At 48.6% G+C, this 25,095-nt stretch overlaps 1 protein-coding gene across 1 annotated transcript in view; it reads left to right on the top strand.

The window, feature by feature from the left end:
* Positions 1 to 25,095, top strand: part of ncor2 (nuclear receptor corepressor 2) — a 261,584-nt gene that overhangs the window by 972 nt on the left and 235,517 nt on the right. The window contains exon 2 of the mRNA XM_068006268.1: positions 21,486 to 21,683. Within this exon, the coding sequence (XP_067862369.1) occupies positions 21,579 to 21,683 (105 nt within the window). The 5' untranslated portion in view covers positions 21,486 to 21,578. The remainder of the gene's footprint in view (positions 1 to 21,485; positions 21,684 to 25,095) is intronic.

Below are 25,095 nucleotides of genomic sequence, written 5' to 3'. Positions count from 1 at the left end.
TTCAAATGGATGTAAAAGATCTCAAACAAAATGCAAAATCCTCCAGAGGCTAGAAATCTGAAATAAAAATAGAAAATGCTGAAACTGCTCAGCAGGTCAGACGGCATCTGTGGAGAGAGCCTGCAGGCTGATATTTCGGGTATGGGCCCTGTTAAGGGTCTCACCCCTGAACTTGTCTTGCGCCACAGATGCTGCCCAACCTCCTGAGTGTTTCCAGCTGGTCTCCTGGCCAGCGTTAGTCCCTCAAATAATACCTGGTCATTTATCACTTTGCTGTTTATGGGACCTTGCTGTGCACAAATTGGCTGCCATTGTGGTTTAAAACCAACAATCCGTGTCCTTCAGAAAGGACTTCATTGGCTGTGAAGCACTTTGGGACATCCTGAGACTGTGAAAGGTGCTGTCTAAATACACTTTTTTACCTTTCAGTGACATTATCAATTTATTCTGTTTCACAGCATGTGAACAGTCTCTTTTTTACGCAGTGAGTTGTTATGATCTGGAAATCGCTGCCTGAAAGGGCGGTGGAAGCAGATTCAATAATAACTTTCAAAAGGATAAGCGCTTGGCGGGGTGGGGGGAATTTGCAGGGTTATGGGGAAAGAGCAGGAGAGTGGGATTAATTCGATAGCTCTTTCAAAGAGCTGGCACAGGCACGATGGGCTGAATGGCCTCCTGTATTGTAATGTTCTATGATTCCATGAATACACAGAGAGCACTGGATTGTAAGAGTCAGGTACTGGGACATACAACAACAACTTGCATTTATATAGCGCCTTTAATGTAGTAAAACGTCCCAAGGTGCTTCACAGGAGTGATTATCAAATGAAATTTGACACCGAGCCACATAAGGAGATATTAGGACAGGTGACCAAAAGCTTGGTCAAAGAGGTTAATTTTAAGGAGCATCTTAAAGGAGAGAGAGGTGGAGAGGTTTACGGAGGGAATTCCAGAGCTTAGGGCCCAGGCAGCTGAAGGCACGGCCGCCAATGGTGGAGTGATGGAAATCGGGGATGTGCAAGAGGCCAGAATTGGAGGAGCGCAGAGGTCTCAGAGGGTTGTGGGGCCGGAGGAGGTTACAGAGATAGGGAGGGGCGAGGCCATGGAGGGATTTGAAAACAAGGATGAGAATTTTAAAGTCGAGACATTGCCGGACCGGGAGCCAATGTAGGTCAGCGAGCACAGGGGGGCTGGGCAAACTGGACTCGGTGTGAGTTAGGATACGGGCAGCAGAGTTTTGGATGAGCTCAAGTTTATGGAGGGTGGCAGATGGGAGGCCGGCCAGGAGAGCATTGGAATAGTCCAGACTGGAGGTAACAAAAGCATGGATGAGAATTTCAGCAGCAGATGAGCTGAGGCAGGGGCGGAGACGGGTGATGTTACAGAGGTGGAAGTAGGAGGTCTTGGTGATGGAGCGGATATGTGGTCGGAAGCTCATCTCAGGGTCAAATAGGAGGCCGAGGTGGGGAACGGTCTGGTTCAGCCTCAGACAGTGGCCAGGGAGAGGGATGGAGTCGGTGATGAGGGAACAGAGTTTGTGGCAGGGACCAAAGACAATGGGTTCAGTCTTCTCAATATTTAATTGGAGGAAATTTCTGCTCATCCAATACTGGATGTTGGACAAGCAGTGTGACAAATGAGAGAGAGTGGAGGGGTCGAGAGAGGTGGTGGTGAGGTTGGGCTGCGTGTGGTCAGCTTACACGTGGAATCTGAGGTGTTTTCGGATGATGTCGCTGAGGGGCAGCATGAAGATGAGAAATAGGAGGGGCCAAGAATAGATCCTTGGGGGACTCCAGAGGTAACGGTGAAGGAGTGGGAAGATTCTCTGGCTACAACTGGAGAAATAAGAATCGAACCGGCCGAGCGCAGTCCCACCCAGCTGGACGACGGAGGAGAGGGGTTGGAGGAGGATGGTGTGGTCAAACGAGTCAAAGGCTGCAGACAGGTGGAGAAGGATGAGGAGGGAGAGTTTACCACGGTCACAATCACAGAGGATGTCATTTGTGACTTTGATGAGGGCCATTTCAGTGCTGTGGCAGGGGCGGAAACCTGATTGGAGGGATAGAAAGATGGGCACGGATTTGGGAAGCGACAACACGTTCAAGGACTTTGGAGAGGAAAGGGAGGGCAGAGATGGGGCAATAGTTTGCAGGGACAGATGGGAGAAGGGTGGGTTTTTTGAGGAGGAGGGAGCTGATAGCAGATTTGGAAGAGAGGGGGACAGTACTTGAGGAGAGGGAACCATTAACAATATCAGTTAACATGGGGGCCAGGAAGGGAAGTTGGGTGGTCAGCAGTTTGATGGGAATTGGGTCGAGGGAGCAGGAGATGAGTCACATGAACTGGATGAGCTTGGAGAGGGCATAAGGGGAGATAGGAGAGAAACTAGAGAAAGATGTGAGTTCAGGGCTAGGGCAGGGGGTAACCGTAGGGGAAGTTTGGCTCGGTGGGTTAGTGAAAGGGAGGGATGTGGCAGAGGCAGCTGAATGGATGGTCTCAATCTTAGTGACAAAGTCATGCATGAGCTCCTCACACTTGCTGTCGGAGGTGAGGGTGGAGGAGGAGGCAGGGGAGAGGGGTTTAAGAAGACAGTTTGTAGTGGAGAAGAGAAGCTGGGGGTTATCTTTGCATCCCAGGATGATCCCGGAATAGTGAGCAGTGTTGGTAGAGGAGAGTGGGATCCGATAGTGCTTTATGTGGTCCAGTCAGATCTGGCGATGAGTCGCTAAACCAGTTGTCTGCCATAAACGTTCAAGCCTGCGTCCTTTGGACTTAAGGGAGCGGAGATGAGGGCTGTACCAGGGGGAGCGACCAGGGTGAGAGAGAGTAATGGTTTTAATGGGGACAAGGGCATCAGAGGTGGAGGTGAGGGTGTGAGTGAGCAGATCGGTAGCTGCAGAAATGTGTTGGTGAATGGAAAGCCAAAGGCTAGACACTTGGGAATTTGAAAGTGCCGTTGTAAGTGACTTTGGAGAAAGTTTCTTCCAGGGGTGGACGCAGAAGGAAGTGGGGCTGGGAGTGGGAAGGGGGATGTGGGTGGAGAAGGGTACAGGGAAGTTATCAGAGATGGCCTTGTCTGTGAATGGGAAGAGAGAACTGGATTGTAAGTCAGTGAGAGATTGAAAACCCACTCGACTGAGGAGGGCTGAATAAAGCAATGAGTTTCATGAGTAATAATTCTGCTAAAAATACTAATCTCAGCGTTTGACCAGCACTGTTGCCCCCTGTCGCCCGGAAGTCGTGAGCTGCAGAAGCTTCTGTCATTGGAGAATGGATTATGGTGCGGTTTTCATGTGGATTTAAATTTAACATTGGCCCTGCCCAGTTTCTGTTTTTGGGTTGGCTCTGTGCCTGAATCTGATTAATGGACTCGTCACCATGATCTAAATCTGCTCTTTCTGATGTTACAAGCTGCCTGGACATAACTGTGAAATTCAATACTATTCTGCTTCCCTAAAGCTGTTGTACTGTGAGCTGCCGGAAGTTACAGCATGTTTAAACTTGTATATGTTGCAGGTTACTGGATGACATATTGTGCTTGATCTTCCTTTGTTTCCAACCCTGATTACAGTGCACTGGGCTTCAGCGTGTTAACAAGGTCACTGACCTCACACTGTCTCCGAGCTGTCCACGACAGCCAAGGCCTTTTTGAGGCTAGAACGGATGACGTAGCTACTTATTGAGCTGCTATTTGTGAGGATGCCATTGGTGTCCCGTGGTCCAGGAGTCCCCTCACTGGTACTTTGCACACCCTTCCTTGTGAGTGCAGCTGCAGAGAGCCATTCCGCACTGGTGCCCACTCTGGGCGTGAGTAGAAGTGTGATAGGAACATAGGAACAGCAGTAGGCCATTCGGCCCCTCGGGCCTGCTCCGCCATTTGATAAGATCATGGCTGATCTGTGATCTAACTCCATATACCTGCCTTTGGCCCATATCCCTTAATACCTTTGGTTGACAAAAAGCTATCTATCTCAGATTTAAATTTAGCAATTGAGCTAGTATCAATTGTCGTTTGCGGAAGAGAATTCCAAACTTCTACCACCCTTTGTGTGTAGAAATGTTTTCTAATCTCGCTCCTGAAAGGTCTGGCTCTAATTTTTAGACTGTGCCCCCGACTCCTAAAATCCCCAACCAGCGGAAATAGTTTCTCTCTATCCACCCTATCTGTTCCCCTTAATATCTTATAAACTTTGATCAGGTCACCCCTTAACCTTCTAAACTCCAGAGAATACAACCCCAATTTGTGTGATCTCTCCTCGTAACTTAACCCTTGAAGTCCGGGTATCATTCTAGTAAACCTACGCTGCACTCCCTCCAAGGCCAATATGTCCTTCCGAAGGTGCGGTGCCCAGAACTGCTCACGGTACTCCAGGTGCGGTCTAACCAGGGTTTTGTATAGCTGCAGCATAACTTCTGCCCCCTTGTACTCTAGTCCTCCAGATATAAAGGCCAGCATTCCATTAGCCTTATTGATTATTTTCTGCACCTGTTCATGATATTTCAATGATCTATGTACCTGAACCCCTAAGTCCCTTTGGACATCCACTGTTTTTAACTTTTTACCATTTAGAAAGTACCCTGTTCTATCCTTTTTTGATCCAAAGTGGATGACCTCACATTTGTCTCCATTGAATTCCATTTGCCACAGTTTTGCCCATTCACCTAATCTATCAATATCGCTTTGTAATTTTATGTTTTCATCTACACTGCTTACAATGCCACCAATCTTTGTGTCATCGGCAAACTTAGATATGAGACTTTCTATGCCTTCATCTAAATCGTTAATAAATATTGTGAATAATTGAGGCCCCAAGACAGATCCCTGTGGGACTCCACTAGTCACATCCTGCCAATGTGAGTACCTACCCATTATCCCTACTCTCTGTCGCCTTTCGCTCAGCCAACTTCCTAACCAAGTCCGTACTTTTCCCTCGATTCCATGGGCTAACTTAGCTAACAGTCTCTTATGTGGGACTTTATCAAATGCCTTCTGGAAGTTCATATAAATAACATCCATTGACATTCCCCTGTCCACTACTTTAGTCACCTCTTCAAAAAATTCAATCAGGTTTGTCAGGCACGACCTACCTTTCACAAATCCATGCTGGCTGTCTCTGATTAACTGAAAATTCTCGAGGTGTTCAGTCACCCTATCCTTAATTATAGACTCCAGCATTTTCCCCACAACAGATGTTAGGCTAACTGGTCTATAATTCCCTGGTTTCCCTCTCTCTCCTTTCTTAAAAAGCGGAGTGACATGTGCAATTTTCCAATCTAGAGGGACAGTTCCTGAATCTAGAGAACTTTGAAAGATTATAGTTAGGGCATCTGCAATGTGCTCACCTACTTCCTTTAAAACCCTGGGATGGAAACCATCTGGTCCTGGGGATTTGTCACTCTTTAGTGCCATTATTTTCTTCATTACTGTTGCTTTACTTATGTTAATTTTATTGAGTCCCTGTCCCTGATTCAATATTAGTTTTCTTGGGATTTCCAGCATGCTATCCTCTTTTTCTACTGTAAATACTGACGCAAAGTAATTGTTCAACATGTCCGCCATTTCCCCATTGTCAATGACAATATCCCCACTTTCAGTTTTTAAGGGGCCAACACTGCTCCTGACCACCCTCTTTTTCCTAATATAATATTGCTCACAAGACCAGAGGCTGTTCTCCCCATGAGAAGTGAGCTCATTAATTATTATCATTGCAGTAACATTTCTTGGAGAAAGGAGTAGAAGGATTTGCTGATAGGGTGAGATGAAGTAGGGAGGGAGGAGGCTCGTGTGGAGCATAAACACCGGCATAGACCAGTTGGGCCGAATGGCCTGTTTCCCTGCTGTACATTCTATGTAAACTTTTCAATTTAGAGCCTTCAGTGCAGAGCTTTGAGAGTCAGGAGCTGTGAAAGCAGTACACCTGACAGATCAGAATATTTTGATAGTGGTGAGAGACTTGGAATGGTGGAGGAGTGAAGGATTTGGGAATCCATGTATACAAGTCACTAAAAGCCAGTGCACAGATACAAAAAGCAATCAAAAAGGCCAATGATTCATCTTTATCTCCAGGGGGCTGGAATACAAAGTGAGGAGGTTATGCTTCAGTTGTACAGAGCCTTGGTCAGGCCCCATCTGGACATTGCGTTCAGATCTGGGCACCGCACCTCAGGAAAGATATATTGACCTTGGAGGGGGTGCAGTGCAGATTCACCAGAATGATAGAGATTTAAAGGGTTAAATTACGAGGACAGGATGCATAAACTTGCCTTGTATTCCCTTGAGTTTAGAAGATTGAGGGGTGATCTGATCGAGGTGTTTAAATGATAAAGGGATTTGATAGGGTCGATAGAGAGAAACTATTTCCTCTGGTGGGGGGAGTCCAGAACAAGGGGGCAGAACCTTAAAATTAGAGCCAGGCCGTTCAGGGGTGATGTCAGGAAGCACTTCTTCACACAAAGGGGAGTGGAAATCTGGAACTCTCTCCTCACCCTCACCTTAGACTCATTGTTTCCCTCTCCCTCACTCCCCACCCTTTGATTCCCTCTCCCTCACTCCCTGACCTTTGTTTCCCCCTCCCTCACTCCCTGACCTTTGTTTCCCCCTCCCTCACTCCCCGACCTTTGTTTCCCCCTCCCTCACTCCCCGACCTTTGTTTCCCCCTCCCTCACTCCCCGACCTTTGTTTCCCCTCTCCCTCACTCCCTGACCTTTGTTTCCCTCTCCCTCACTCCCCGACCTTTGTTTCCCCCTCCCTCACTCCCCGACCTTTGTTTCCCCCTCCCTCACTCCCCGACCTTTGTTTCCCCTCTCCCTCACTCCCCGACCTTTGTTTCCCCTCTCCCTCACTCCCTGACCTTTGTTTCCCCTCTCCCTCACTCCCTGCCCTTTGTTTCCCCCCTCCCTCACTCCCCGACCTTTGTTTCCCCTCTCCCTCACTCCCCGACCTTTGTTTCCCCTCTCCCTCACTCCCTGACCTTTGTTTCCCCTCTCCCTCACTCCCTGCCCTTTGTTTCCCCTCTCCCTCACTCCCTGCCCTTTGTTTCCCCTCTCCCTCACTCCCCGACCTTTGTTTCCCTCTCCCTCACTCCCCGACCTTTGTTTCCCTCTCCCTCACTCCCTGCCCTTTGTTTCCCTCTCCCTCACTCCCCGACCTTTGTTTCCCCTCTCCCTCACTCCCCGACCTTTGTTTCCCCCTCCCTCACTCCCCGACCTTTGTTTCCCCTCTCCCTCACTCCCCGACCTTTGTTTCCCCTCTCCCTCACTCCCTGCCCTTTGTTTCCCTCTCCCTCACTCCCTGCCCTTTGTTTCCCTCTCCCTCACTCCCCGACCTTTGTTTCCCCTCTCCCTCACTCCCCGACCTTTGTTTCCCCCTCCCTCACTCCCCGACCTTTGTTTCCCCTCTCCCTCACTCCCTGCCCTTTGTTTCCCCTCTCCCTCACTCCCCGACCTTTGTTTCCCCCTCCCTCACTCCCCGACCTTTGTTTCCCCTCTCCCTCACTCCCCGACCTTTGTTTCCCCTCTCCCTCACTCCCTGCCCTTTGTTTCCCCCTCCCTCACTCCCCGACCTTTGTTTCCCCTCTCCCTCACTCCCCGACCTTTGTTTCCCCTCTCCCTCACTCCCTGCCCTTTGTTTCCCCTCTCCCTCACTCCCCGACCTTTGTTTCCCCTCTCCCTCACTCCCTGCCCTTTGTTTCCCTCTCCCTCACTCCCCGACCCTTTCTTCCCCTCTGAGAGCGGGGAGTTGGAGAGAATGGGTCCGATATTTGAGGAGGGGGACCGGTTTTTGGGGTGGGGTCTGTCAGTGGGAAAGTGACTCGCTGATTTTTCAGTGCTGTCGAAATGAAGATGTTAAATTTAATCCAAGAATACAGACTGGAAGATGGGAATCATTCAGCCTGAGCTTCCAACCGATTTTACTTTGAGTTCGGCCGCACGTGTTTCGATGGTAATTCTTGAAACTGATTGAAATGTAAATGTTGCTCCCCATCACAACCTGCACACACTGCGAGTCAATCCTCGCCCCTCCCGTTCTCTGTCACCTCCTCCAGCCCTCCAACCCCCCAAAACTTTCCATTCCTCTGATTGTGGCCTCTTGTGCTAATCCCCTCCCACTGCCCCCTGCTCTGGAATTCCCTCCCTAAACCTCTCCGCCTCTCCATCTCTCTCACCTCCTTAAAGACCCTCCTTAAAACCCACCTCTTTGTCCAATCATTTAACAGGCCTCTAGTAGCTCCTTCTTTGGCTCTGTCCACGTTTTGATAATCGCTTCTGTGAAGTTGGTGGGATGTTTTTCCACATTAAAGGCGCTTTTTAAATACAAGTTGTTGTAACAGGCGAACAGTGTGTCGGAGAAAGCACTTTCTTTCTATCCTGGGATTTCAAATATAACAGCAGGCCCTCGAAGTGTGAGCCTTGTTTATAATGTGCGGCCTTACAGTAAATGTTCAGTTTTATTCACATTCTGCCTGTGCTGTGGAACACGGACAGGGAGTAAACATCTACTTTATACCAACAACAGCAACTTGCCTTTATAAAGCACCTTTAAATAGAAAAACTTCCCAAAGCTCCTCACAGAGGCGAAATCAGACAAAAATGGATGCTGAGCCAAAGAAGGAGATGTCAGGAGGAGTGACCAAAAGATTGGTCAAAGAGGTGAGTTTTAAAGAGAGGAAGAGGGAGAGGGAGAGGGAGAGGGGGAGAGGGGGAGGGGGAGAGGGGGAGGGGGAGGGGGAGAGGGGGAGGGAGAGAGGGAGAGGGAGAGGGAGAGAGAGAGGGGGAGAGGGGGAGGGAGAGGGGGAGGGGGAGAGGGAGAGGGGGAGAGGGGGAGAGGGGGAGGGGGAGAGGGAGAGGGAGTGGGAGTTTAGGGAAGGAATTCCAGAGCATTGAACCTGAAAGCACAGCCGCCAATGGTGGGGCGAAGGGATGAACATTTTATATTGGAGATGTTGCTTGATTGTAGATCAGCTGTGGGACAGGGATGATCGGTGAGTGAATTAGGATACGGGCAGCAGAGTTTTAAATGAACTGAAATTCACAGACCATGGAAGATGGGAGGCCGGCCAGGAGAGCATTGGAATAGTCCAGACTGGAGGTGACAAAGGCCTGGATGAGGGTTTCAGCAGCAGATGGGCTGAGGCAGGGACGGAGACGGGTGATGTTATAGAGGTGGGAGTCGATGGTCTTGGTGATGGAGAGGATATGGGATCAGAAGCTCAGCTCAGGGTCAAATAGGAGGCCGAGGTTAACCTGGGACATCGGTCAGGGAGTTTGTGGCAGGGACTGAAGATGGTGGCTTTGGTCTTCCCTATGTTTAACTGGAGGAAATTACAGCTGAGAGAATCAGTCTGACAACATAGAGCAGAGGAGGGGTTGGGGGAGGTGCTGGAGAGGTAGAGCTGGGTGTTGTCAGCGTATGTGTGAGTCTCATAGATGAGATGAGTTTCTAGAGGACAGAAGGGAAGATAAGAGAAAAACTAGAGAAAGATGCGGGTTCTGGGATAGGGCAGGGGGCAGGTGGTTCGCCTTGGTGGGCGAGGGAGGGAGGGGAGGAGAGGGAGGGAGGGAGGGGAGGAGAGGGAACTGAACGAATGATCTTAGACTTTGAGACCTAGAATCCCATGCATTTGTTGGAGGTGAGGGTGCAGGGTGGAGGGAGCAGGGAGCAGGGAGCAGGGGCAGAGGTTTAAGGAGACGGCTGGCAGGGGAGAAAAGAAGCCGGGGGTTATCTTTGCTCTCCAGCATGGTCCTGGAGTTGTGAAAGGTTTGACAGTGGGGAGCAAGGCCCAATAGCGCTAGATGTGACCCAGTAGATCTGGTGATGGACGTGATCCAGTAAACCTGGTGATGGATGTGACCCAGGTATGACCGTACCGAGGGGAATGATCAGGATGGGAGAGAGTAAAGGATTTAAAGGGGACAAGGGCAGGAAAGGTGGAGGTGAGGGAGTGGGGCTATCAGACTGCTTTGCCTGTGAGAATATACCGCACCAATATCGCCACTTTTGAGGAGATATCTGGATCATGAGGGCAAAGAATAATCAGAGTAACTGAACCCTCGGCTTTGATTTCAGTTTTTACACTTTTTTAATGTTGTGCATCCTTGTGGTAAGTTTTGAGAATGTGCAATCCAGTTTTATGATTTGAATAAAACCTCTCTCCATGTGCAGCTCCTGAACTGGTCTTGTGATGATACGACCCAGAAGCTTTTAATTGGTTTTTCTCTCCGTAATTGGATTTTTTTTTGTTGGAAATGTTTTACAATTGTCTGTTCCCATCATGGTGACCAATGGACATTGGGAGCAGAGTTTGTGTCTCACTTTGCAGCCAATGATCTGGCAAACATTCTCAGATCAGATCCGACTCCTCAAATGCTCCAGAATGGACCTGATTCCAAAGCTCAGCTCCACAGATAATACATGTACAATCTATAAAACACAACATGGCCCGAAGATTTCTGTGGTGATATCAGCAGGCAGAGTTCACTGGTGACCACTGTTTGAATGCAGGGATTAATTCGTAAATCGCTGACACAAACACATCAAATGCTTGTCCACTGATATCGCCAACGGTAATTTCTTGGCTGCTGTCCCCGCACAGGATTCTGCTCCTGCCTCAGTAAAAGTCACATATTTCGGAAATAGATTGAATGAAAGTAATTGCAGGAAAGTAAAAGTTAAGATGACTCATTTTGAATGGAGAGAGGCCAGTCTGGTGACTCCTGGTCTGCACTCACTCAGTCTGGTGACTCCTGGTCTGCACTCACTCAGTCTGGTGACTCCTGGTCCACACTCACTCAGTCTGGTAGCTCCTGGTCTACACTCACTCAGTCTGGTAGCTCCTGGTCTGCACTCACTCAGTCTGGTAGCTCCTGGTCTACACTCACTCAGTCTGGTAGCTCCTGGTCTGCACTCACTCAGTCTGGTAGCTCCTGGTCTACACTCACGCAGTCTGGTAGCTCCTGGTCTGCACTCACTCAGTCTGGTAGCTCCTGGTCTGCACTCACTCAGTCTGGTAGCTCCTGGTCTACACTCACTCAGTCTGGTAGCTCCTGGTCTACACTCACTCAGTCTGGTAGCTCCTGGTCTACACTCACTCAGTCTGGTAGCTCCTGGTCTACACTCACTCAGTCTGGTAGCTCCTAGTCTACACTCACTCAGTCTGGTAGCTCCTGGTCTACACTCACTCAGTCTGGTAGCTCCTGGTCTACACTCACTCAGTCTGGTAGCTCCTGGTCTACACTCACTCAGTCTGGTAGCTCCTGGTCTACACTCACTCAGTCTGGTAGCTCCTGGTCTGCACTCACTCAGTCTGGTAGCTCCTGGTCTACACTCACTCAGTCTGGTAGCTCCTGGTCTACACTCACTCAGTCTGGTAGCTCCTGGTCTACACTCACTCAGTCTGGTAGCTCCTGGTCTACACTCACTCAGTCTGGTAGCTCCTGGTCTGCACTCACTCAGTCTGGTAGCTCCTGGTCTACACTCACTCAGTCTCCTTGGTGAAGATAAATTGCTGCTTTTCTATGTTTGATGTTTTATCTCAGGAAGTCTCATGATGTACTTTCCAAAATCATTTTTGCTTGTTGTCCTGACCTTGCTTTCCTCAGTTGGAAGGTGAAAAAAGTAAACTATTTTCTGTGATATCAAAGTGCCATGGGCTGAATTACCTGCTTCTGTGTTGTACGATTCTACAATCTGTGCTGCGTTTAGAACGTTAAAGTGAATGTGAAACAAGAGACTTAGGGCTCGATTTTCGCACCCAAGAGCAGGTGCGTTCATGGCGGGGGGGCTGCGAAACTCGGGGATTCCCGGGGCGGGTCCGGGGGAAACACTCCCAGTTCAAATGGACGTGTTGCAGCCATCAGCCTGTGGCAGCTGCAAAGGTCCATTTGACAGGTGGTGGGAGACCCTCACTCATTGCAGGAGGCCACTCTGTCACTTTGGACAAAGTTTGACCTCCACCACCCTCCTCCTAACAAGAAAATTCACCAACTTGCCCACTTACCCCGGGGTCCAGACACATGTACCTACATTTACCCCTCAAATGTACATCTTCCGGATGGGGGCCGCCGTAGCTGCAGTCATAGGGCTCGATAATAGGAGGGAGGCAGGTTGCCAGCGGGGGGTCGACTGGGCGCGTGGGTAACCTGCCCAGTAAAATCGGTGGGTTCCACGTGATCGCAGCCTAATTGAAGCCACTTACCTTGGCTTCTGGGTTTCGTGCTGGAAAGCTGCGCAGCGGGCGGGCTGCGCACCCGCATCATAGGCTGTCAGCTGGAGGAGCCCCATTTAAAGGGGCAGTCCTCCACTGACTGATGCTGCAGAAAGGAGGTAAAATTACAGCATGGAGCAGCCCAGAGGAAAGGCTGCTCCCAGGTTTAATGATGCCTCACTCCAGGTCCTACCGGATGGGGTGAGGAGGAGGAGGGGGAGGACAGAGATCTTCTCCCTGGTGGACGGGAGGAAGTGGCCTGCCTCTGCCACCAAGAAGGCCTGGCTCGAGGTGGCAGAGGAGGTCACCTGCACCACCAACATATCGCGCACCTGCATACAGTGCAGGAGGCGCTTCAATGACCTAAGTAGGTCAGCCGAAGTAAGTACACTTACTCATTCCCCTACACTCCATCTGCCACATCACCGCCCCCACCCCACATCTCCTTCAGCACTGCCAACACTACTCTGTCACATCACCCCTCACACCCACTCAAACCTCATCCTCATCTTACCTGCATTTACTCACCTCGCCAGTACTCATCCCACCACTACCACTCAACCCAATCCTCATACAATCTCATGGCTCTATCTCATACTCACCCTCTCGTGCATCTCTTTCACGGCCAGCCTCACTCAACCTGCCACTACCTGTGCTGCAGCCACAGGGCATGCATCACATATGTGCAGTAGGAAGCGTAAGGCAAAAGTGTCGTGAGCATGAAGGGGATGCACAAGGGTGTTTGAGGGTTTGTCATGGTTTTTACTCATATTTGGTTTCTGATCAACTCACATTACATATTATATTGTCACCACTACTGTCACGTCTTTGCGAATCCTGTCTGGTTTGTGCAATAATGCCCTTTCCTGAGGATCACCATGAAGACCCACAACTGATGCCACCCATTGTGTCACTGCAGAGTGGGTGTAGGTGTATTTGCAGGGCTCTTTTGTGCAGACGACTGAGAGACGTCGGCGATGTCCCCGGTGGCACCCTGGAAGGATGCGGAGGAGAAGTTGTTGAGGGCAGTGGTGACTTTGACAGCCACAGGTAAGAAGATGGTGCTCGGGCCAGCCGGGAGCAGCTCGGCATGAAGGAGGCTGCAGATGTCCACGACTACATGTCGAGTGATTCTGAGCCTCCGTGTGCACTGCTGCTCAGAGAGGTCCAGGAAGCTGAGCCTCGGTCTGTGGACCCTGTGGCGAGGGTAGTGCCTTCTGCGACGCATCTCTCTCTGCGATTGCCCTCCCTCCTGCTGTGCAGGTGGATGTGTCACAGCACTGTGTTGTGGAGCTCCACGTGTCAGAGGTGGACGGCGTGGCCGGCGAGGCTGGTGATGCTGTTCGCCCTCCGAGGAGGTCACGACTGCAGCTACAGCGGCCCCCATCCGGAAGATGTACACCTGAGGGGGTCCGCAAGGTAGGTACATGTGTCTGGACCCCGGGGTTGAGGTTCCAAGTTGGTGAATTTTATTGTTAGGAGGAGGGTGGTGGAGGCCAAACTTTGTCCAAAGTGACAGAGTGGCCTCCTGCAATGAGTGAGGGTCTCCCCCCACCACCTGTCAAATGGACCTTTGCAGCTGCCACAGGCTGATGGCTGCAACACGTCCATTTCAACTGGGAGTGTTTCCCCCAGTACGGGAAATACGCTCAGTTGAGATGAAAATCCCACCCCTCCTAAAATATCCTACAAATCAGGTCTGCTAACGACCTGAACTATCACATTAATTGCCTTAAGTGAGATCCCGTCGGCTTTAATTGCCGGCGGGAGTCCCACATGCGGGGGCTGCGCGCGCATCTAAGCGCATCACTGGGGAACCCGGAAGTGGGCGGGTTGGAGCCGGGCTCCGGACCCGCCCCTGGAATCCCCGATTTTCGGAAAGCGCCCCCCCCCACGAACCCACCCGCTCGGACTTCCTCCAGAGTGTGTACAGTGGGGGTGTGTACAGTGGGGGTGTGTACAGTGGGGCGGTGTACAGTGGGTGTGTGTACAGTGGGCGGTGTACAGTGGGTGTGTGTACAGTGGGTGTGTGTACAGTGGGCGGTGTACAGTGGGTGTGTGTACAGTGGGCGGTGTACAGTGGGTGTGTGTACAGTGGGGTGTGTGTACAGTGGGGGGTGTGTACAGTGGGGGTGTGTGTACAGTGGGGGTGTGTACAGTGGGGGGGTGTGTACAGTGGGGGGTGTGTACAGTGAGGGGTGTGTACAGTGGGGGGGTGTGTACAGTGGGGGTGTGTACAGTGAGGGGTGTGTACAGTGGGGGGGGTGTACAGTGGGGGGGTGTGTACAGTGGGGGTGTGTGTACAGTGGGGGTGTGTGTACAGTGGGGGTGTGTACAGTGAGGGGTGTGTACAGTGGGGGGGGGTGTACAGTGGGGGGGTGTGTACAGTGGGGGTGTGTACAGTGGGACGGTGTACAGTGGGGGTGTGTACAGTGGGGGTGTGTACAGTGAGGGGTGTGTACAGTGGGGGTGTGTACAGTGGGGGGGTGTGTACAGTGAGGGGTGTGTACAGTGAGGGGTGTGTACAGTGGGGGGGTGTGTACAGTGGGGGTGTGTACAGTGGGACGGTGTACAGTGAGGGGTGTGTACAGTGGGGGTGTGTACAGTGGGGGGGTGTGTACAGTGCAGTTCTGACTGGAGTATATCGCATTAAAATCCATTCCCCCCGCGCCGTGCACCGTCTCTCCATTCCCCCAGCGCCGTGCACCGTCTCTCCATTCCCCCCGCGCCGTGCACCGTCTCTCCAATCCCCCCGCGCCGTGCACCGTCTCTCCAATCCCCCCGCGCCGTGCACCGTCTCTCCATTCCCCCCGCGCCGTGCACCGTCTCTCCAATCCCCCCGCGCCGTGCACCGTCTCTCCATTCCCCCCGCGCCGTGCACCGTCGTTGTCGACCCAGATGTTGCTGTTTAATAACCCTGTGTGATCACTCTTGAAGCTTCCTGATTCCATTTCTGCATTTGGGATAACAGTAAACTTACAGCCTCTTAATCCAGCATTCTCGTGCATGAGGATGCTGCACTGCACCATGCTCTTCCTGTCAGGTTGGTAACTGAGTGATTGGATCACACACGGGTCTCAGTCGCCTCCCCCTGTTGCATTGTGCTTGCGTGAGGGGGATGGACCACTTTCTATTGAGAAACATCGTACTCAAAGTCCCCTGAACTTTCACTGTGTCCAGCTCTGGTCAGAGAGCTCCTCCAGTATATTTTTCCTTCAGTTACTGTGTGCTAAAGATCCCCTGTGTGGCTTCACTTTCTGCCCCTAGAGGGTCACCTTCAGAATACCCAGAAGTCCCATTCTTGGTCCCTTCCCTTCCCTTCCCCCAGCCCATTGGTGAAATTATCCAAAGGCATCCGTTCAGTTTCCATTTGCACACTGATAACACCGTTCCACCATCGCCTCCTCCACTTGTCCTGACTGGCTCAGATGATTCAACATCTCCGTGTCCTGTTCAATCCTGAGCCGAGCCAAGCCGCATGCTCCACACCCTATTCATTACCAAAACATACCCTTCCACTCCTGCAACATAGAATTACAGAGAAATTACAACATGGAAACAGGCCGTTCGGCCCACCAGTCCGTGTTGGTGTTTCTCCTGCACACGAGCTGTATCCTAATCCCATGTTCCTTGCCCTCTTCTTATATCCCATTATCCGCCTTTCCTCCAACCACTGATCCAACTTATTGTTAAATGTTGGCCTGGTCTCTGCTTCAGTCACTAACTCCGGGAGTGAATTCCACAGCCTCCCTACTCTCTGTGTAAAAGAAAAAGAAATTCTCCTGCTCTCTGTCTTAAATATCAATGTCGCCTCGTTCTAGATCCTTAATCACTGAAAACAGTCTGTTTCTACCTACTCTGACCCATCCCTTCATAAATTTAACCACCTTTATCAAATATGATGTGGAGATGCCGGTGATGGACTGGGGTTGACAATTGTAAACAATTTTACAACATCAAGTTTTACCTGAGGAAGGAGGAAGCCTCCAAAAGCTTGTAAATTTCAAATAAAATCGTTGGACTATAACTTGGTGTTGTAAAATTGTTTACAATTTATCAAATATGCCAGTCATTTCCTCTCTTGTAATGAAAACAATCCAAATTTTTCAAATCTTTCTGTGTTTCTGGGGAATCTGCGCTGTCTCTTCTCTATTGCCTCAAGAACCTTCCTGTAATGTGGAGCCCAAAACTTCACACAGTCCTCTAACTGTGGTCTTACCTTTCTCCCACTGCCAATTAATGCAGACCCTCATTACCCTCAGAATTGAATTGTCCAACATCCTTCTCACTCCTCCAAGATCTGACCCAACACACACTCCACTCATCCTATCCCATACTCGCACATGCCCATCATTCCTGTCCTTACCCATCGCCATTGGCTGTTTGTTCCCCAAACACGTTGAAGCAAAAAGGGTATGTTAGTGTAGTACTGGCTCAGCAAGTCAGACGTCACCAGTTCAAATCCCACTATGGCAAGGAGTTGAAACTGAATTCAGTGAGTCTGGTAATTAGTAGATTGGCACTAGGAAAATGCCCATGCAAGCTGCCAGAGTGTCTTTAAAAACCCAACTGGTTCACTGATGTCCTTCAGGGAAGGAAACCTGCCGTCCTTACCCGGTCTGGCCTATATGTGACTCCAGTCCCACACTATGTAGTTACTCTCAGTGCCCTCTGAGGTGACTGAGCAGGCCAGTCATGAATAAAATAATTGTGCAGGACAAAGACCCTCCAGTGCCCTCTTAGGACACCTGGTGATGGGCTATAACTAGGGCCTTGTCAATATCGGCCACATCCGGCCAAGAACCCACTCCCTGCAGGGTGTCAGCCATGCTGTTGTTTTGTGCCTTCTTATACGTCCTCTGCCCGGCCATTGGACATAGAGCTATCAGCTCTCTCCCTTCATCTTGCTACTTTTCTCCCTGTCTTTAAAAGACTCCCAAAGACCCATCTTTTTTTAATAAAAGAAAGATATCTAGAAGCAGCACACATATAGTGCACTGAGGATTTGTTGGGCTACTTGACGTAATTCTGGTGAATTTAGGGAAATGTGTACACAGGCTGCCGAGTCACCCAGATAGGATCTTTGTTCAAACAGGTGTCTAGAACATTACAGTAGAAGTCTGGATTGGGAACTGTTGATCCAGTCGGAAGTATTGCTGTATCTACCCATATTTGGTTAGTCAATGGGCCTGAGTGCCTGCTTCCTGCTGATAATAACCATCTAGCTCTTCACTTCCTTTTAGAAGATCAATGGAACATCGTTTGCGTTTAATTTGCAGATGGAATCAGACATTATAAAACTCCCAAACCTGTGGCAATTCTGTAAATCTACTTGAAAAGGCTGATACGGTACCAGAGTTGGCAGTCATGTGTTCCGTTCCATTGGGACTTGTGAACTGTAGGAAGTGTCTGAGCTCACTCGGGGAGGGAAGTCATTGTTTTAGATCCCTGACACTTTCTAGATGCTGATATTGTAAAAGATGAAACTTTTCCAGGTGCAATATGTCCGAATCAAATATCAGCTTGGCTCAGTTAGTAGCACTCTCGAGTCACAAGGTCGTGGGTTCAGGTCCCACTCCAGAAACTTGAGCACAAAATCTGGGCTGACACTTCAGTGTAGTACTGAGGGAGCGCTGCACTGTCGGAGGGTCAGTACTGAGGGAGCGCTGCACTGTCGGAGGGTCAGTACTGAGGGAGCGCTGCACTGTCGGAGGGTCAGTACTGAGGGAGCGCTGCACTGTCGGAGGGTCAGTACTGAGGGAACGCTGCACTGTCGGAGGGTCAGTACTGAGGGAGCGCCGCACTGTCGGAGGGGCAGTACTGAGGGAACGCTGCACTGTCGGAGGGTCAGTACTGAGGGAGCGCTGCACTGTCGGAGGGTCAGTACTGAGGGAGTGCTGCACTGTCGGAGGGTCAGTACTGAGGGAGCGCTGCACTGTCGGAGGGTCAGTACTGAGGGAGTGCTGCACTGTCGGAGGGTCAGTACTGAGGGAGCGCTGCACTGTCGGAGGGTCAGTACTGAGGGAGCGCTGCACTGTCGGAGGGTCAGTACTGAGGGAGCGCTGCACTGTCGGAGGGTCAGTACTGAGGGAGTGCTGCACTGTCGGAGGGTCAGTACTGAGGGAGCGCTGCACTGTCGGAGGGGCAGTACTGAGGGAGCGCTGCACTGTCGGAGGGTCAGTACTGAGGGAGCGCTGCACTGTCGGAGGGTCAGTACTGAGGGAGCGCTGCACTGTCGGAGGGTCAGTACTGAGGGAGCGCTGCACTGTCGGAGGGTCAGTACTGAGGGAGCGCTGCACTGTCGGAGGGTCAGTACTGAGGGAGCGCTGCCCTGTCGGAGGGTCAGTACTGAGGGAGCGCTGCACTGTCGGAGGGTCAGTACTGAGGGAGCACTGCCCTGTCGGAGGGTCAGTACTGAGGGAGTGCTGCACTGTCGGAGGGTCAGTACTGAGGGAGCACTGCCCTGTCGGAGGGTCAGTACTGAGGGAGCGCTGCACTGTCGGAGGGTCAGTACTGAGGGAGCACTGCCCTGTCGGAGGGTCAGTACTGAGGGAGCGCTGCACTGTCGGAGGGTCAGTACTGAGGGAGCGCTGCACTGTCGGAGGGTCAGTACTGAGGGAGCACTGCCCTGTCGGAGGGTCAGTACTGAGGGAGTGCTGCACTGTCGGAGGGTCAGTACTGAGGGAGTGCTGCACTGTCGGAGGGTCAGTACTGAGGGAGTGCTGCACTGTCGGAGGTGCTGTCTTTCGGATGAAACGTTAAACCGAGGTCCGGTCTGCCCCCTCATGGATGTAAAAAATCCTATGGCACTATCTTGAAGAGCAGAGAAGTCCCTGGAAAATATTTATCCCTCAACCAACATCATTATTAACTGGTCATTTATCTCATTGCTGTTTGTGAGACTTCGCTGTGCAGAAATTGTCTGCTGCATGCACTAGTACATTATAGTGTACAGTATATAGTACATTGTACATTATAGTGTACAGTATATAGTACATTGTACATTATAGTGTACAGTATATAGTACATTGTACATTATAGTGTACAGTATATAGTACATTGTACATTATAGTGTACAGTATATAGTACATTGTACAATATACAGTGTACAGTACAGTACAGTGTGGTTCCAGTATGCTATACAGAACACTATATGGTATAGTACATAGAATCATAGAAGTTTACAACATGGAAACAGGCCCTTCGGCCCAACATGTCCATGTCGCCCAGTTTATACCACTAAGCTAGTCCCAATTGCCTGCACTTGGCCCATATCCCTCTATACCCATCTTACCCATGTAACTGTCCAAATGCTTTTTAAAAGACAAAATTGTACCCGCCTCTACTACTGCCTCAGTACTGACCCTCCGACAGTGCAGCGCTCCCTCAGTACTGACCCTCCGACAGTGCAGCGCTCCCTTAGTACTGACCCTCCGACAGTGCAGCACTCCCTCAGTACTGACCCTCCGACAGTGCAGCGCTCCCTCAGTACTGACCCTCCGACGTTGCAGCACTCCCTCAGTACTGCCCCTCCGACAGTGCAGCGCTCCCTCAGTATTGACCCTCCGACAGTGCAGCACTCCCTCAGACACTCACCACCCTTTGAGTGAAAAAATTGCCCCTCTGGACCCTTTTGTATCTCTCACCTCTCACCTTAAATCTATGCCCCCTCGTTATAGACTCCCCTACCTTTGGGAAATGATTTTGACTATCTACCTTATCTATGCCCCTCATTATTTTATAGACAGTATACAGTATCGTAGTGGTTCCAGTATACTATACAGTACAGTATACATTATAGTACAGTAGGGGTGCAGTATACTATACAGTAGTGTAGAGTACAGTATACAGCACAATACAGTAAATAGTATAATATAGTACAGTATATAGTATAATACTGGAGTGTATAGTACATTATACAGTATAGAGCATTATGGTTCCAGTATACTATACAGTGTACAGTATAGTACAATATACAGTATAGTACAATGGTTCGTGTACTATACACTACAGTATAGTGCAGTACACTACAGTATAGTGCACAGCACTGTACAGTACAGTGCCACACAGTATAGTACAGTGCACCATATGATATAGTACAGTAAGGTTCCAGTATACTGTGCAGCACACTATACAGTATAATACAGTGGTTCCAGTGTACTACACAGGACACTATAAGTATGGTATAGTACAGTGCACAGTATAATGCAGCACACTGTACAGTATATGCAGCTGTTATATAGTACAATACACTGTATAGTACAGCATACTTTGTACAGTTATACAGTATAGTATTGTTGCAGTATACTGTATAGTATAGTACAGTGTAATACAGTATATTGCATAGTATGGTATACAGTATAGTACATTACAGTACACATTGTGTAATATATCGTATAGTACAGTATACACCATAGCATATAGTACAGTATACACCATGCAGCATAGTATAGTATGTGCTATGCAGCATGGTATATTATGCAATGTATAGTATGGTATGATCCCGGTATACAGTCTAGTATAGTATGCTCTATGCAGTATATTACAATACACTATACAGTATAGTACTGTATGGTTCCAATATACTATACATTACAGTATAGTACAGTACACAGTATAGTGCAGTACAGTATACTGTATAATATGGTATACTGTACAGGATGGTTGCTGTGTACTATACTATACAGTATATACAGTACACTAAGCAACAATTCAACACAGTAATAAAATTCCTATCACTTATATCTTACTGTGTTGCAGTGTCATTGTAACAGTTTAAAAAAGTATATATTTTTAAGCAGCCAAATTGGTCAACGTATTCCAGCCAATTGAGGTGTTGGAGGTGTAATTCACCCTTTACAACTCGGAAACATTTATCTGCCAGGTTAGTGACCTGCACCAGGAATGTTCAGATCAAAATGTACGGACTACTTTTGATACCTTATTCTCTGATCCTTAAAAATGCAAAATATGCAGCTAGGATGAGATGAAATACATCTACTCTCCATACTTTAGTAAAGGTAGCAGTAAATTTAAACAATTCCAGCACTGGATTTGGATCATGTTTAGATAAATTTTGTTGAATAAAACCAAGAAAATGTTTTGGCAACATTTGGGTTTGCCCGAGTTTTGTAACTGATTCAAGTATTGACTGAGAATGAAAGAATTTTCTCATAGTTTTGACTAAGCCATATGTTTGTTATCATGTATTTTTGCAATAAATATATGCTGTGTTTTGAATAAAGTGGGATTTAGTTTTTCTTTTCATGTGCTTTTTCGCAGGTCTTGGATGTGGTTTGTGGGACTCCGATGGCAGGCAGCTCCAGGGGTTCCTTATTTCACTAATTAGAGGTGAAAGGACCTGTCATTTTGATAATGTCTGGATCGAGTCAGTCTGTAACGCAGAACAGGCTGCGGCTGGAACAAAGATTCCCCACTCACACGTTGCCGTTTGCACTTCATATACCCAGACCCCATGCGGTAAGGAGCTACGCGGTTGCATTATTGTAATCATTACAATTTGGGTCACTTGGTAACAATTTCTTCTGGTTATAAGTTAATCCCAATTGAAATTTGAAAACTGCCTGTGAGGTTGGGTGAAAATGTTGGAAATCTAGTCTGTAATCAGAGTGGGATTGCACAGAAAAACATCTGTACTGTGAGCAAAGTTTGTTCTATTTATATTAAACTCTACTTGAAGTCATACGTACTGTACTTGAGATGTTGATTAAACTTAGAACATGAAGTGATTTGTTATTTCCTTTAACGTTTCTGAGCCAATTAGATTTTTAATTTAAAGGAAACATATTCAACCAGCAGAAAATGACTGTTGCGCATTTGCTGCCTTCTGCTGTTCACCAGAATATTTTTCCCTCTTTTTGTTGAAGTATTTTGTTCTCTCTCTTTACATAGCCCATAACACCGGACACTTCCTTGCCAAGGGAGCAAGAAAGCCCTTTGAGTTTCCACGGCTGGTTTGGATCCTGCTACCAGTGGTCTAGAGCATAGATTCTCAAACTAGGGTCTCAGTCATCAGATTCCTATATTTTTCTGTATTTGTTTTCACTTAGGGTTGAATGAGAATGGCATGAGTTGGTGTGGATTGAGTAGGAATGGCATGGTTTGGTTAGAGGTTGGTAGGACCTGCTGGGGTTGAGTTCCATCCCCATGGGAAGCTGCCTTGGCTTCACGCATGGTATTTCTGTGACAGTCTGGCCAGATTGGAAACACCTGTGTTTAGATTTATGGTGGAGAAGCTACATTCTCACAACATACTATCCCATCATGGTGTCCTATATCACCAGGCAGTGTCTGAAACTAGGCCCTTTTCTTGCCTGTGGGAGTTTAAAGCAATGTTGTATGTAAGAACAATGCAGTGCGATATTTTACAATAGTAGCTGCCAGCTAGAAGGTGAAGTGTTTCTTTCCCAGTTCACCTTCATCAGATGTTGAATGAGTTGTACTGCCCTGTGATACAGTGAAACCCCTTACATCAGCTGCTTTAAGTGTAATTTATTGTTGCAATATATACTTGGCTTAGAGCCATCACCAACTGGTGAAATGTCCACTAGGAGTGGTTTCAGTTGTAGCAGGTTTTTCTCTTCCTTTGGAAATCCTTTGTGGTGTTGTGAGGGATTGATTGGTTGTATTATACATCACGACCAAACATTTTCCTGGTGAATATTCCGGAAAGATTTTAATGAGGTATGACGGCTACTGCAGAGTAAAACTGCTTTTTGTTCTGGTGGGAATAACTTGCTGTTAAATTACTGGACGCATGGACTTTCCTGATTTTTTTTTTGGGGGTGTTTTCTGTTTTTGAAATTGTGCAGCGATGAGGCAGATTATTTTAGAATTAGTCCCTTTCTCGATCAGAGCTGTCAACGAGATATCCATGAGATGGGAATTCCAATGCAAATTCGAAGTTGCAACAGAAAGCTTTCAATGTTGAAACTTGCTGGCCAGTCACCGCCTGAGTCCGTTCTCCACTGCCAGAAGTTTACGATTGGAACCCAAAAGCCAGAAGACAATCTTCTAAATATTTTAATTTCCTCGTTCCTATAGGTGGAGGAAGATGGGCCAAGTGATATTTGGGTGGACTTATTGCCCATTGAAGTGAGAATCCAGCCATCTGAGGGTGGAGAACATTGGTAGAATTCCAGTAACTAACTAGAAATGGGAGCTGGAGACATTAGTAGACTTGTTTGTGACATTCTTATATGCCCTGTTCTGGTGCATTGATTTTTAAATGGGTTTACACACCATTTAAATAGCGGAGAAAGGAACATGTAAGAACATGATAAGTGTTCACCCATCGATATCACCAGTAGTAGTTTCGAGGTTACGTGGTGATGGGGTCTGGGTTTGCCTATTGGTTTCCCTGCTGTCTACCGTGTTGCGAGGGACAGTCTTGCTCACAGGCGGAGGAGCCTTGAGGCAGGTCCCGCACGGTTCCTAATGTCTGGATGAAGAGTATTATTCTTTACTGTCTTGGGATGGGTTACCCTCCCTACTTTCTCTGCCAGGGAATGATATTTGATGCCAGGGAGCTTAGAGAGGGAGAGAAAATGCACAGAAAAATTAGAGCAAAAAATGAAATTGAAGAGATTATTGTTTAAGTGCAGTGTTGGTATGTTTATAAAAGGCAGAAGCATCTGCTGACCTGATTGGCAGCCTGTGCTTTCACAAGGGTCAGTTGGCCCCCTCATTATCCGTATCTTGGCCTATTGCAGCTTGTTATTGATGTGGAGACTTTGGGCAGTAATTGTTCACTGGTTAAGTCAGTTTAAATGTGATTGACTAACTTTATACTGAGGTCTGTGCTACAGTCAAACTGACATTTTAAATGTATTGGTTTTAATTCTTAAATAACTCCGCATTTATAATAACATAAGGAATAGGAGCAGGAGTAGATCACACGGCCCCTCGAGCCTGCTCCGTCATTCAATCAGATCATGGCTGATCTTTGACCTTAACGCCACTTTCCCGCCCGATCCCCATATCCCTCGATTCCTTTAGAGTCCAAAAATCCATCGATCTCACTCTTGAATATATTTAACGACTCAGCATCCACAGCCCTCTGGGGTAGAGAATTCCAAAGATTCACAACCCTCTGAGGGAAGAAATTCCTCCTCATCTCAGTCTTAAACGGCCGACCCCATATCCTGCGACTATGCACCCTGGTAATATGTGGTAATTAGTCGAAAAAGCACAGTAAATAACAAAATATAATCTCTAATTAAACATGTTCATGGACCTAATGCCGTAGCCCGAGGTTGTGTTCAACAAGTGTGACGGAAATGGAGTGGGTTGAATCCCCTGGGGGGAGGGGCAAGGGTGTGGTCACAAGACCATTTGGCCCATCTTCATCCATCCAGAGAGACCCTGAAGATCCCCCATTGTCACATCCAGTTATTTCCTCAATAATTCTAATGGTTTTTGCCTCATTGCTTTACCCAGGACTCCATTCCAAGTTTCTCACTCTTTGTGTGAAGGCGAATTGCCTGATATCTGTCCTAAATTTACCTTTATTAGTTTGAACGTATCTCTTGTTTGACTCTCACAATTTAGTTTGAAGTAATTTGGCAGATTAACCTTTTCCATACCATTTACTACCTATCTATTTCATCTCTCCTTCTGCCCACTTACCAATTTTGTCCAAATGTCAGCCGTGGATCAGTGGGCAGTACCTTCCGAGTCAGAAGCTCATGGATTCGAGCCGCACTCCAGAGACTTGAGCCTATAATCCAGACTGACACTTTAGTGCAGTCCTGAGGGAGCGCTGCACTGACGGAGGGTCAGCACTGAGGGAGCGCTGCACTGTCGGAGGGTCAGTACTGAGGGAGCGCTGCACTGTCGGAGGGTCAGTACTGAGGGAGCGCTGCACTGTCGG

Source organism: Heptranchias perlo, chromosome 25 (genome assembly GCF_035084215.1).
Source record: "Heptranchias perlo isolate sHepPer1 chromosome 25, sHepPer1.hap1, whole genome shotgun sequence".
Lineage (NCBI taxonomy): Eukaryota > Metazoa > Chordata > Chondrichthyes > Hexanchiformes > Hexanchidae > Heptranchias > Heptranchias perlo.
This window is presented reverse-complemented; position numbering and strand designations above follow the sequence as displayed.